Genomic DNA, 14,622 nt, shown 5'->3' with positions numbered 1-14,622 from the left:
CTATGTGTCAGTGTGAGAGTTAGAGTGAGAGTCTATGTGTAAGTGTGAGTTTTAGTGTGAGAGTCTATGAGGCCTATTTATGAAATGTCTGTCGGACCTGATCCAACAGTGCGGATCAGGTCCGACAGACATCGCTGAATGCGGAAAACAATACGCTCTCTGTATTCAGCATTGCACCGGCAGCTCTTGTGAGTTGCTGGTGCAACGCCGCCCCCTGCAGACTCGCGGCCAATCAGCCGCCAGCAGGGGGTGTCAACCAACCCGATCGTACTCGATCAGGTGAATTCCGGCGATTCCTGTCCATTCGGAGCTCGATAGATAGGCCCCTATGTGTCAGTGTGAGTGTTAGTGTGAGAGTGTATGTTCACTGCAAGAGTGTACGTGTCAGGGTTAGTGTGAGAGTAAATATGCCAATGTACTTTTCACCTGTAGCTTCCAAACACTTACATTTGTTTCACAAAAACAAATGTAAATGTACAGCAAAAATTCCATTTTCATTTTGTTTTAAATAAAATGAAAACGAATAGTGAAGGCAACGAATATTCTGGGAAACTAATTTCCTCGAATATTCGAAATGAAAATTTCATCTAAAACAAAATTTTCTGGCCTGCACATCTGCTTTTTAATGTATTTTGACGCATTTTGTGCAACTTTTTATTCGAGCGTAACAGTTGGTCACAGCTCTGAGATTTTTTAATGGGTGTTTGTGTGGAATGTCCTACAATAAATATGACAATTTCACTATAACATTTTTTTAGGATATATTCTGCAATGCAGTGTTTAATTGATTATATGTATTTATACAAAATTACTTTAATGGGACACTAATTCCCCAAAAATTATTTCATGATTCAGATAGAGAATACAATTTCAAACAACATTCTAATTTACTTCTATTATCTAATTTGTTTCATTCTTTAGATATCCTTTGTTGAAGAAATAGCAATGCACATAGATGAGCCAATCACATGAGGCATCTATGTGCAGCCACCAATCAGCAGCTACTGAGCCTATCTAGATATGCTTTTAGCAAAGGATATCAAGAGAATGAAGCAAATTAGAGACTGGAGGTATATTAGAAAGTTGATTAAAATTATATGCTCTTTCTAAATAATTAAAGAAATAAAATTGAGTTTTATGTCCCCTTAAGGTCTGTTTAAGGATTTACCTGGGATTTTTGAGATCCAGGGTCACCCCCTTTTTAGCCCAGCTAAATGTCACACTTGGGATTCCTTCAGCCTTACAGACAAGTGCAGCTGCGCTTTTTCCGTCTCCAGGCACGGCCACCTTGCTTAGATGTACTCCTTTCTGTATTTCTGGCTTAACTACAGACACATGAATAAGCAAGTGATCAATGGTTATGCAAACAGGCCAGCCCCCGAGGAAAATCATTCCCTAACAGAAGAAAATAAACTAGTAACAAACAGGCCAGTCCCCAAAGGAAATCATTCACTAACAGAAGAAGATAAACTACTAACAAACAGGCCAGCCCCCGAGGGAAATCATTCCCTAACAGAAGAAGATAAACTAGTAACAAACAGGCCAGCCCCCAAGGGAAATCATTCCCTAACAGAAGAAGATAAACTAGTAACAAACAAGCCAGCCCCCGAGAAAAATAATTCCCTAACAGAAGAAGATAAACTAGTAACAAACAGGCCAGCCCCCGAGGGAAATCATTCCCTAATAGAAGAAGATAAACTAGTAACAAACAGGCCAGCCCCCGAGGGAAATCATTCCCTAACAGAAGAAGATAAACTAGTAACAAACAGGCCAGCCCCCGAGGTAAATCATTCCCTAACAGAAGAAGATAAACTAGTAACAAACAGGCCAGCCCCCGAGGAAAATCATTCCCTAACAGAAAAAGATAAACTAGTGACAAACAGGCCAGCCCCCAAGGGAAATCATTCCCTAACAGAAGAAGATAAACTAGTAACAAACAGGCCAGCCCCCCGAGGGAAATCATTCCCTAACAGAAAAAGATAAACTAGTGACAAACAGGCCAGCCCCCAAGGGAAATCATTCCCTAACAGAAGAAGATAAACTAGTAACAAACCAGCCCCCAAGGGAAATCATTCCCTAACAGAAGAAGATAAACTAGTAACAAACAGGCCAGCCCCCCGAGGGAAATCATTCCCTAACAGAAGAAAATAAACTAGTAACAAACAGGCCAGCCCCCCGAGGGAAATCATTCCCTAACAGAAGAAGATAAACTAGTAACAAACAGGCCAGCCCCCAAGGGAAATCATTCCCTTACAGAAGAAGATAAACTAGTAACAACAGGCCAGCCCCCGAGGGAAATCATTCCCTAACAGAAGAAAATAAACTAGTAACAAACAGGCCAGCCCCCGAGGGAAATCATTCCCTAACAGAAGAAAATAAACTAGCAACAAACAAAACTTCTGCTTTCCAGCCAATGGGATACAGGGTGAAAACTTTCAGATTTTTAATATAGAGAAACAAAATGTCTTCATGGAGATAAACTCCTTGTACATGAGAAGAGAAACAGTAAGCATGACCTATAAGCTTCATCCTAATTGGCTATGTTCCTAAATACTGTGTAATAAAGATCTTAAAGTGATATTGTTTGTTAATCACCCTGTACTATTAGTCCATTAAAAATGTTAAATCTCCTGTTAATAAAAAATAAAATAAAATAATTAGACATTTTATCAGCTATTCTATAGTGTATGACAGTCCTGTATTTATATCTTAATCACATCCTTATTTTTGATCTCCTTGCTGCTCTTCACCACTGACCTGTCCATTTTTTAACAATAAATCTTTATTAGAATTTGCAAAGAAGATACAAAGCAAAATATAATAGTGTGTGTGTAAACACAATGGGTAATCAATTTTACCTTGTTATATAACACAAATATTCTAGTTATCAAGTGTCCATACTGAGTTATAGATCACCGCTAGCGAACACCATAGTTTTTATTTTTACAAAGTTCTAAAAATGATCCTTTATGAAAATAGAAAAATAAAGCATATTAAACCATAACTTATAGAGGATAATATCATATAGTTCATTTACAAGGGCATCTATAAATCTGAACTGTATCAGGGCAGGATCTATATAATACAATGGAAACCTGTTAAAGGGATAGTCCAGTACAATTTAAATGAACATAGATGAATAGAAACATATTTGCAATATACATGTATTGGAAAAAATGCTTCTAGTAAATGTTACCACTGTTTTAGTGTTAAAGGGACATAAAACAAGTAGGGATAGAGACAAAATATAATAATATGCACTTTAATTACTTTACCTGCAAATTTATACTGCAGTGCCTCGTCATTACAGCTCAACTCCCCCCACACATTTCTTTCTATGGCTGTATCTATATCTACCTTTGCTTTGGTAGAATGCAGAAGTGCACAGTAATTATCTGCTGGAGCATGCCTAGAAGCAAATAAGCAGCTGTGAACTCAGTTGAAATAGAATGGGGCCTATCTATCAAGCGCCGAAAGACTCGCCAGAAACAGGCGGACAGGAATCGCAACAATTCAACCCGATCGAGTACGATTGGGTTGATTGACACCCCCTGCTGGCGGCCCATTGGCCACGAGTCTGCAGGGCGCGGCATTGCACCAGCAGCTCTTGTGAGCTGCTGGTGCAATTTTAAATGCGGAGAGCGTATTGCTCTCCGCATTCAGCGATGTCTTGCGGACCTGATCCGCACTGTCGGATCAGGTCCGCAAGACATTTCTTAAATAGGCCTCAATGCCTTTGCCTTTGTCTAAACACTGATAAGGGAGTGGATCAGACTACTCCAGACAGCATGGCTATGTAAGTAATTTTGCTTATTTTTGAAAATTATTTTAAAATACTTGCCAGCAATTTTTTAATTATTTTTTTATGCAAACTATTTTTACTTAATTAGCCCTTTTAAAATATGCACAGATCGGCAAATTTTTCTTTGCACATGCACATGAAGCATAACAAGATATACTCAGTGCACCAGCATCTTAAATACTGCAGCTGCAAAGAGCACCAGTGGGGCTTATATCATGTCAGCAATTAACAAACTGAGCCAGTACCATATGGTACAAGCACATTAGGCTATCTGAACAAGTGCTGTGTTTAAAATGCTGGTGCTATAGCTCTTATTAGAAGCATTGTTGCTAGTACCTGTATATTACAAAAATTATTCTATTCAAAACTGAAATGCACCCATGTAGATTCCAGTTTTGTCTGGAATGACCCTTTAAACGTACTCATATGGATCCCTATTTTCTTTCTTGGCTACATGGTTAATTTTGGTTACATGTATCATTTTAATTTTGCTCTAAAACAAATGATCTTTTATTACATACATCGCACAACCAGACGGGTGTCAGACTTTGCAGGTGGTGGAATTCCATTATCAACAGTGCACTCATATAACCCAGCGTCTGATCTCTTGGCTTCCTTAATAATGAGACGCCCAGTGAGACCACTGGCCTGACGCTCCAAACCTGACAGATCTCTCTCCTCATCCCCCTGTAGGCAGACAGATGGGATCAAATGGTACAAATACTACACAAAGTGACATAATAATGTAGTGACATAATAACGTAGTGACATAGTAATGTAGTAACATAATAAAGTAGTGACATAGTAATGTAGTAACGAAGTAACAAAGTAACATAGTAACAAAGTACCATAGTAATATATTAACAAAGTAACATAGTAAAGTAGTAACATAGTAATGTGGTAACATAGTAACGCGGTAATAAAGTAATATAGTGACATAGTAACATAATAGCAGAGTAATGTATTGACAAAGTACCGTAGTAACATAGTGATAAAGTAGCATATTAACAAATTACCATAGTAATATATAAACAAAGTAAAATAGTAACATAGTAACATAGTAATGTGGTAACATAGTAACGCGGTAACATAGTAACGCGGTAACAAAGAAACATAGTGACAAAGTAACATACTGACATAGTAAATTAGTGACAGTAGATGATGTAAAAAGAAGACACAAGGTCTATTAAGTTCAGCATTTACAGCATGGAATTAAAACAATGTAAGTTACAGAAAAACAAGCTAAATAAATAATGACTGAATATTTCAGTGTTGTTTTATTTTCCCTAATTAAACATTTACAGGTTAAATATTGAGTTAAATGGGGCATAAAGCACAATTATTATTTTTTCTTTTATGATTCAGATAGAAAGTACAGTTTGTTTGTTTTTTTAAAGAAACTTTCCAATTTACATAAAAATTAATAAGCAAGCTCTATACATATAATATGTACCTAAGTTTAGTTTTAAAGAGTTACTATAGTGGTGCAGACCAGGGCCGCCATCAGGGGGTGAATAGGGTGACTCCTGTCAGAGGCCCAGTGGGCCAGGGGGCCCCATGAGGCAAGCAGAACTATTATTTAAAAAAAATATATATATATATTTTTTTTACATTTCAGCAGTCACCAGAGGGCGCTACATCAGAGTGCTATTGAGCATGGAAAATGTAATTACAAGGAGAAAGGCATTAGCATTTGAGAGGATTTCTGAGTGTGCACTAAACCTCTATGCACAGTGTGAGACAGACTTGGCACTTCAGTTTGTACAGTGTGTGCCTGAGTCAGGCGGCAGATCACTTTCATTTGTAGAGTAGGTAGGACTTACTTAATAAATGTTTTTATTTATTTGTGCTTCAGATTGTAACTTCAGTGTGGTGAGGCCAGGGGTCCATAAAAACACATTTTTTTAGCAATATGCAGCAGTGTATTTATGATTATTTGACAATGCTGTAGAAATTATATATTTAAAACATTGCAGAAATGTTGCCTCCTCAATACACAAATGGTAGGTTCCCTTTTGGCAGATATATTTTTTTGTTTATATATACATATTTTAATTACATTCCAGTTTATGGCCCTTTATGCAAGGACTTTCCAGATGCCAGGAGGTATTTTATTTAAGATTTTTACATCTGCATAAAATGTTATACTCTCAGGCTAAAATTGCTCAGTTTTTTAAATGAGACAGGTTAACTTAACACTGTTCAGTTTACACTACAGCTGACTTAATTTTGAAATACATACAAAGCCTAAATCCTGCATTTAACCAGATTTAATGGTATGAGACCTAGTGCCACAGCTCATGGTTCCACCAAGACCATATATAGCATTTTAAAAATCCATAAGTATAGCTGACAGATGGGAACATTTGTACACCAGATTGGAAGCTTTGCTTTTGGTTGGGGAAAATGGGGGGGAGGCAAACATATGTCAACCTTTCAGAAGTACTTTTCTTCATCTACCCATTCTGACAGATCAATAATGTACAATTTTGAATTCACAGAAGTATTTTTGTTTGCACCTTTACAAATATGATTCTTTAAAAAGTGATCTCTTAATTTCTGCTATTTTTTTTATGCATGTCACACAATGTTGATTTAGGGGATGGCAATGTGCAGAAATGTTACCTCCTGTGAGTGTCTTTGTGAGTGTCTGTGTTTATGTCTTTGTGCTTTTATTGGTGTCTCTATGAGTGTGTATGTATTTTTTTTCTGTGGATCTCTCTGTGAGGTTTTGTGTGTCTGTCTTTGTGCATTTTCTGTGGATGTCTCTGTGAGGGTGTGTGTGTATGTATGTATTTATTTGTTTTCTGTAAGTGTCTCTCTCTGTGTGTGTATGTCTTTGTGTGTTTTCTGTGGGTGTCTGTGAGTGTGTTTGGCTTTGTGTGTTTTCTGAGGCTGTCTCTGTGGGTGTTTCTTTGGATGTATGTGCAAGTTTGTGTTTGAGTTTGTGTGTGTGAGTGTGTGTCCATTGTTCATTGTCAATAATTTAAAGGTTAAGTGGTGGATTGGTGACTTCCAGAAAGGTCTCATTAGTCTCAAAGTCTATAGAAAGATGTGAATAATCAGTAGTAAGGTCAAAATGTCCTAAAAAGGAACTGAGATTGTGTGTTTCTTTGCGTGTCTCCTAGAGTGTCTATATGTGAATCCTTGTGTGTTTCTCTGTGTTTCTGTGTTTGTGTGATACTACCTTTACAACATTTAAAAGTTTGACTAAATTTAAGAATAAAGTGCATATACGTTTTAGTCATTTGGTCAAAAATTGTCAAAGTGGGAGGGGCCCTGATCAATAGTAAATTTCAGGTGGCGGCCCTGGTGCAGACCCAAAATACTATATTGCTTTAAATTCAGAAAGATAGACACCAAAGATATGAAAGTCTTGGTGCAAAAGAAAGGGAATTCAGCACTCTTTTATATATATATTATATAATTTATTATATGTATGTAGTACAATTAGGGAATATCCTGTTATCATAGCAAACACACACATCCTTAAGTGCAAAGTAAAAAATAAAAATAAAAGCTTAAACAATAATATACAGCACAAGTAGAATATACACGTCTGATGTATAGAAGAATCATATAGCATACAACACCCTGCTGAACCAAACACTATACATAATAGGACCTTGTCTGACCAGGTATACTTGGGGATCTATGCATGCAATATAGTCCCAAAGATGGCATCAATATTGCTGCTATACAAAGCAGATGATACTATATTCTGTGTCCATATTTGATTATTCCATTATTAGTATCCCTTGTTAGTAAGCTGTAGGAAAAAGTGCACATCCATGCAAGTAACAGCAAAGCGTCAAGCAGGTAATTAAACATCCAGCAATTAGCCAAGCAAGTGAAAGTATTAGCATCGAAGCGTAGAAGCAAGCATACATATTAAGCAATGTCCCACTGTGGTAAACTTATAACAGTCCATGCAACATAAGGACAAGAGGCAAATTGGTATATTCCGGATCACCTGCCAAACATTCAGACAAGCTCCACATCTAGCGGTTCTGTATTTAAACTTGAACAAAACCTCTCCTTATAATTGCTTGTCATCATGCTCTAAAGGAGAGGGATCCAGTGCTTGCAACGGTAGTGGTCAGCGACCATAGACAACTTGCCATGGAAAACAGCTTTTCGTGGTAAAAAGAAACCTTCACTTACAAGCCATCAGCTTAAACTTCTTCCGACATCAGATTGTGAAGCCACGCCTATGCGGGTTTCACCCCCATTGGCTATGCAACGGAGCTTCGTCAGGGCCATTTATTTCCAATTTATTTCTATCAACAAATTTACTTAGTTTGTTTGGTGTCCTTTGCTTTAGAACATACTTTGGTATGCTCAGGAGTGTGCACATGTTTGGAGCACTATATGGTAACAGTGTTATCCAATTTTTAGCACTAGATGGCAGCAATGTTTGCACAATGTATAACTTCTTTTAATATATATATATATATATATATATATATATATATATATATATATATATATATATATATATATATTGATGCTAAACTGCTACAGACACATACAAACTCCAGAGCATACCTAGATATGGCCTTCAGTAAAGCACACCAAGAGAACTTTGTACATTTAACAACAGAAGTAAATTGAAAGTTGTTTTTGTTTATTTGTTTGTTTTTAGTTGTACATTGTTTTATGCCCCTTTACCGATGTTGCATTACGTACAAGAAGAATAAGGCTGAAGGATGAAGAAGAATTAACAAGATTTAGGACAAGTACAGGTCATTTATTTATTTATTTTTGTAAGGAATTCATTTTTTTTAACTTGGGGTTATGTTTGTGATTGGGGAGGAGATCTTATATTATCATGGGGATTAGATCAGCAGCAGTCAGGGTTAAATGCTGTAGAGAAAGGTCAAACAAGTAGCAGTAGAGGTTGATAGATGTTTGGGGGCAGAGACAGTAAAGGTAAATTGTGTTATCTGAGATTAGAATTAGAAAAACTATCAAAGGCAGTCCAGTATATTCAATGTACAATGAAGGTTCTACAGAGGTGCACAGATGCGCTAAAGCCCCTTCTGTCTTTCAACCTCTATTTTGATTGCTGGGCTTAGGAACCTATTAGCCACACCCCAGCAGCATAGTCACACCCCCAACAGCCTAGCCACACCTCCAAAAGCCTAGTCACACCCCCAAAAGCCTAGTCACACCCACTAATAGCCTAGTCACACACCCAGCAGTCTAGTCACACCTCTGACAGCCTAGTCACACCCCCAACAGCCTAGTCACACCCCTAACAGCCTAGTCACACCCCCAAAAGCCTAGTCACACCCACTAACAGCCTAGTCACACACTCAGCAGCCTAGTCACACCCCCAACAGCCTAGTCACACCCCTAAAAACCTAGTCACACCCCCAACAGCCTAGTCACACCCCTAACAGCCTAGTTACACCCCAACAGCCTAGTCACATCCCCAACAGCCTAGTCACACCCCTAACAGCCTAGATACACCCCTAACAGCCTAGATACACCCCAACAGCCTAGTCATACCCCAAGCAGCCTAGTCACACCCCCAACAGACTAGTCACACCCCAGCAGCCTAGTCACATCCTTAACAGTATAGTGACACCCCCAACAGCCTAGTCAAACCCCTAACAGCCTAGTGACACCCCCCAACAGCCTAGTCACACCCCCAACAGCCTAGTCACACACCCCAACAGCCTAGTCACACCCCCAGCAGCCTAGTCACACCCCCGATCACCCAGCTCTGCCCACAAAACACACATGCTCTTATGAGAAATTTGCCATCACCAGATTTTTTTGTCATCGCCATTATAAAGATCTGCAGAAGAACTAAACCAAGATTAAACCAATCACTAAATGGTTTCCTTACCAAAGTCACTATATCCAGTTCATTTTTTAGTATGAGTACATGTGGATGCTAAAGCACAAGATAACTGAAGGCTGTGGTTGGCTGAGCTATGCAATGTGTGTAAATGTTTTCTAAATGTGCTAATCGTTTTGAATAACATATCTACTCATTTGAAAGGTTAAACACATAGTTAAAGTCTGCACCGGATTGGCAACTTTGTATTAATCCTGAACACTGCTGGGGATTGGCTGCTATGCACATATGCTGCCATTGATTTGCTCAGAGGTCGTAATCTTAAAGCTGATTTTAACTATGTGGTTTACCCTTTTAACATGATGTGGCTTATTAGAGCATTATATTTTTTCTTCCATATATCACTTTAATTTACATCAACTGCTGAGAAACTTTTTTGGGATAATCTGCACTTTCTAGTTTAGATGAATTAATGAGCATCTGGGTTTAAGTAGATTATTTGGTTATCGTCTGGTAGCGGGAGCGAGCTACATTGAGTGTAACGGCGCGATCGGGCTGGGCTGTGACTAGACAGCTGCCCAGATGCACTTAGGAAAAAAACAAGATCCGCTCAGTAGAGCAAGGAGCGGCGGTCTGAGAAATTCTACTTTATAATAAAATATTTGCGCAATATTATGTTGTATAAAGCTAGCGCTAAGATAATGTTACGTGCAGAATTATATAACAATATTTTGCAGGTTTACTGCCCCTGTAATTGGATGATCGTTTATAATGGTATGCTCTATCGGTATCATTGGAAAACATTGGGTGTTATGTCCCTTTAAATTATAAAATGCAAAACAAGAAGTATTAGATTTTTTTGAAGGTCCTTTGTACATTGCAATTGTCATATCAATGTTAGCGTCTCTTTAAATGGATTTATGGTTATCCAGTGTTTGAGAACTTTTTCCAAAGCAGACAGATAAGATAGGGGGGCCAATTTATCAAGGGCCAAATGGCCCCTGATACCCCTGTTTCCTCATGAGCCCTCAGGCTCGCCGGAAACAGCAGTTATGAAGCAGTGGTCTTAAGACCGCTGCTCCTTAACTGGTCCGCTGCCTCTGAGGCTGCGGTCTGCAATCCGTCCAATCCTATACGATCAGGCTGATTGACAACCCCCTGCTAGAATGGCCGCGAATCTGCAGGGGGTGGGATTGCACAAGCGGTTCACCATAACTGCTTGTGCAATGTTAAATGCTGACAGCATATCCTGACGGCATTTAGCAATGTCTGTCGCAGTGGCGTCACTAGGGGGGGGCGGGGGGGGCGGGCCGCACCCGGGTGACACCCTCCAGGGGTGACACCAAAAAAAAAAAAAAAAAATTTTTTTTTTTTTTTTTTTTTTTTTTTTAATTTTATTGAAATTCAAAGAAATACAATGTTGAGATGCATAGATTATTTTATTAGAGGCTGGCATTTGTGAACATTAGTGGGACTGGGGAAGTTGTAGACACACAATTTTTTTGCCCCTTGAGCCAGTGCTGCAATTTCAACAAATAGTTTTCCTGGCTGCTTTTTCTTGTTTGTACTTTGCTCCTCCCCTGCCCAATTTCACTATGAATGTTGTGGGTGTGCCGTGGGGCTTGCAAAGTTGCGCTGCTAGCCTAAACCTGCCTGCCTATCTGTGCTCACTGCTCAGTGACATGCGGCCCAGGGCTGTGCACTGACAGACTTGGAACAGAGTCAGAGAGCAGAATTTTCATAGTTTGCGCACCTAAACCTTTTCTTCAGTGATTTATTTTAGAGTGCTCTGTTTATCTTTCATTTGATGTTCTGCTGAGCCAGGGAGCAGCTCTAGGCATGAGCTTCATAATTAATGCAGTGCAGTTTACATATTTTGTATGTGTGTGTCTGAGTTTTTGTGTGTCTCAGTGTTTTTGTGTGTGTGTTTTTGTGTGTGTGTCTGAGTGTGTTTCCGAGTGTTTGTGTGTGCATCTGAGTATGTGTTTAAGTGTGTCTGAGTGTTTGTATGTGTGTGTGCCTGTGTTTTTGTGTGTGTCTGCTTTCTGGGGGGGGGGGTGACACCATGACTTACCGCACCGGGTGACACCAACCCTAGTGACGCCACTGCTGTCGGACACGATACGCTGCCACGTATCATGTCGGACAGACATTGATAAATCGGCCCCAAGGTCTCAACGTTAACATAAGATATTAGGAATCAATAAATAAACATTTCATACCAGCCATCGCCACTGGAACATAGAGTCCATTGCTGGATTTGCATCAGCTACACACACAATCTCAGACGTTCCCCCGAGATCCACCTCTGGGTGCCCCATACTTCGAATAGTAGGTGAATCTGTAAATGACAGGAAAATACAGTCAAACCTGCAAACATGCATATAACATTGTTAACTTATGTTCTCAATATTATTATTGTCATATTATTTATAGAAACCAATTAAACTTCTTGCAATTAGCAATAGTGAATTTAAAAAACAAAAAAATAAAAGTGTCAAAATTTCTAATTTGTCGACACATTTGTTCCAAAACAAATTTACAATAACAGGCAGCCATCACTATATTATTTGTTCACTTATTCAAATTTCAAAATTCATAGAACTGCTGTTCAAATTGAATCAAACTTTTAAGATATTCAAATTCAGAAAATTGTTATTTAGCATAAGATATTTTAAACAATGATTGGACTGTCCAATAACATATTATACTAGTGACACGCCCCCTAGGAATAACTTTTCTTTTGTTTTTAAACTGAGGAACATCTATTTATCAAATACAAACATATGTAATGAATTTTAAAATGCAAAAGTATCTGGCTCAATAAATTGAGGGATTAAAATCTATAACCAATTTACTACAGTCGTCTTTGCAATCTGTGGTATACATATGTTTAGCAAGGTGTTTGCCCCAGCTTGTCTCTGCATTATTATTATTTCTATTATTATTATTAATATTATTAGCATTATTAGCATTATTATTATTATCAGTTATTTGTAGAGCGCTAACAGATTCTGCAGCGTTATTAGAAATCACTCTCCCTTACACTGTACATCCAGCCGTATAATGGTGCTGTTCCTTCCTTGTTTGTTGTCACAAGTCACATTATAGTCTCCAGAGTCGGCTCGGCTCACATTCCAAATCTCCAGTGACCCTCCGTCTCGCAGGTGGTGTCTGTAAGCTCCTTCTGCAAAGGCATCATATATACAGATCAGGCGGTATGCCTATATATACCTCTTATTCAAAAGTATTTTATTGTTATGCTATTATATTGCATTAAAGGGACATTCTAAAGTAAATCACTGCTGATTGTCTGCTGCTTGTTACTTGATTGTACATGATTTGCACAATCAGTAGCAGTAGCTTTAGTATTACAAGTCATTCCTTAGAAAAATGTCACCAAAGACTTATTTTGTCCTCATTCCTAAATTAGAGCATCCCATAAGTATAAGTTGTTAATTCAGTGTGGCATCTGGTGGTTAAGGGGATAAATTAAATGGGGTTATGGCGTTTAGGGGGTAAGTAGCATTTAGGGTCTTAGCAGTTAGGAGGTCTATTGCAGTGGGGTTTATGGTGGTTAGAGGACTAATTTGTGATTAGGGTCTTAGTGATCAGGCATTTAGTTGATGCGTGGGGTAAAGTGGTTTAGAGGTTCAATGTGATGGGAGATATGGCAGTTTAGGGGTTAATAGTTATTGGGGTATTTTGTATTATTTTTGTGCCACACTAGACATTGAGCTATTTATTTATTATTTATTTATTCACCAACAAATTATATGCACTTCCCCTTATTATCCTTTTTTAGTTTATGTACAGTATATTCCCCACTTCCATCCTCCCTCCCTCTTCTACCTCGGTTAAGCCTTTCTCCTCGGAGGGTCCAGTTGTACGAGACCTCTGAGGGATTGGCCCGAATTCTTACTGGAATGAGGGCTGCTCCATTTTCAACAGCTTGCACCACTTTTGGTTGGTCATCAAGGAACTCGGGAGGAACTAAAAAAGAGATAATTAAGTGAGGACTCATGTTGAGTTAAAGGGACCGTCTACTCCAAACATTACATTGTTTAAAAAGATAGATATTACCAATTCCCCAGTATTGCACAACCAACACAGTTATATTAATATACTTTTTACCTCTGTGATTACCTTGTATCTAAGCCTTTGTAGATTGCATCCTTATTTCAGTTCTTTTGACAGACTTGCATTTTAGCCAATACGTGGTGACTCATAAATAACTCCACAGAAGTTAGTACATTGTTATCTATATGGTTCACATGAACTAGCACTGTCTAACTATTAAAAACTGTCACTGTGATAAGAGGCATCCTTCAATGGATTAGAAATTAGCATATGAGCCTTCCTAGGTTTACCTTTCAACAAAGAATACCAAGAAAACAAAGCAAATTTGAAAATAAATGTAAATTGGAAAGATGTTTGAAACTGCTGGTGTATCAGAGTCATTTCAATTTAATTTTGACTAGACTGTCCCTTTAAGTAAAACGCAAATAGCACATGAGGTGCTTCATGATGAAAACGGCACCAAAATACTGTGCTGGAGAGAGATTATGGAAGTGACATTATCCCCTAATGTAAACTCTACACACGAACCGGCAACGCATTGTGATGTTATAGCCAGTGCTGTGATATTGTAGTAGATATATTGTGCAGTAAAGCTATAGCCAGTGCTGTGATATTAGATATATTGTGCAGTGATGCTATAGCCAGTGCTGTGATATTAGATATATTGTGCAGTGATGCTATAGCCAGTGCTGTGATATTGTAGTAGATATATTGTACGGTGATGCTATAGCCAGTGCTGTGATATTGTAGTAGATATATTGTGCAGTGATGCTATAGCCAATGCTGTGATATTGTAGTAGATATATTGTGCAGTGATGCTATAGCCAGTGCTGTGATATTGTAGTAGATATATTGTGCAGTGATGCTATAGCCAGTGCTGTGATATTGTAGTAGATATATTGTGCAGTAAAGCTATAGCCAGTGCTGTGAT

At 38.4% G+C, this 14,622-nt stretch overlaps 1 protein-coding gene across 1 annotated transcript in view; it reads right to left on the bottom strand.

Annotated features, from left to right (window-relative positions):
* The window catches only part of LOC128644238 (nephrin-like), a gene marked incomplete at its 5' end in the record, with an annotated part of 86,453 nt that overhangs the window by 25,366 nt on the left and 46,465 nt on the right, over positions 1-14,622 (bottom strand). The window contains 5 exons of the mRNA XM_053696922.1: positions 1,169-1,325; positions 4,324-4,489; positions 11,834-11,952; positions 12,658-12,798; positions 13,464-13,604. Of these exons, the coding sequence (XP_053552897.1) occupies positions 1,169-1,325; positions 4,324-4,489; positions 11,834-11,952; positions 12,658-12,798; positions 13,464-13,604 (724 nt within the window). The remainder of the gene's footprint in view (positions 1-1,168; positions 1,326-4,323; positions 4,490-11,833; positions 11,953-12,657; positions 12,799-13,463; positions 13,605-14,622) is intronic.

Source organism: Bombina bombina, unplaced genomic scaffold, assembly GCF_027579735.1.
Source record: "Bombina bombina isolate aBomBom1 unplaced genomic scaffold, aBomBom1.pri scaffold_435, whole genome shotgun sequence".
Lineage (NCBI taxonomy): Eukaryota > Metazoa > Chordata > Amphibia > Anura > Bombinatoridae > Bombina > Bombina bombina.
The sequence above is the reverse complement of the archived record's forward strand: the minus strand, read 5'-3'. Positions and strand labels throughout refer to the sequence as shown.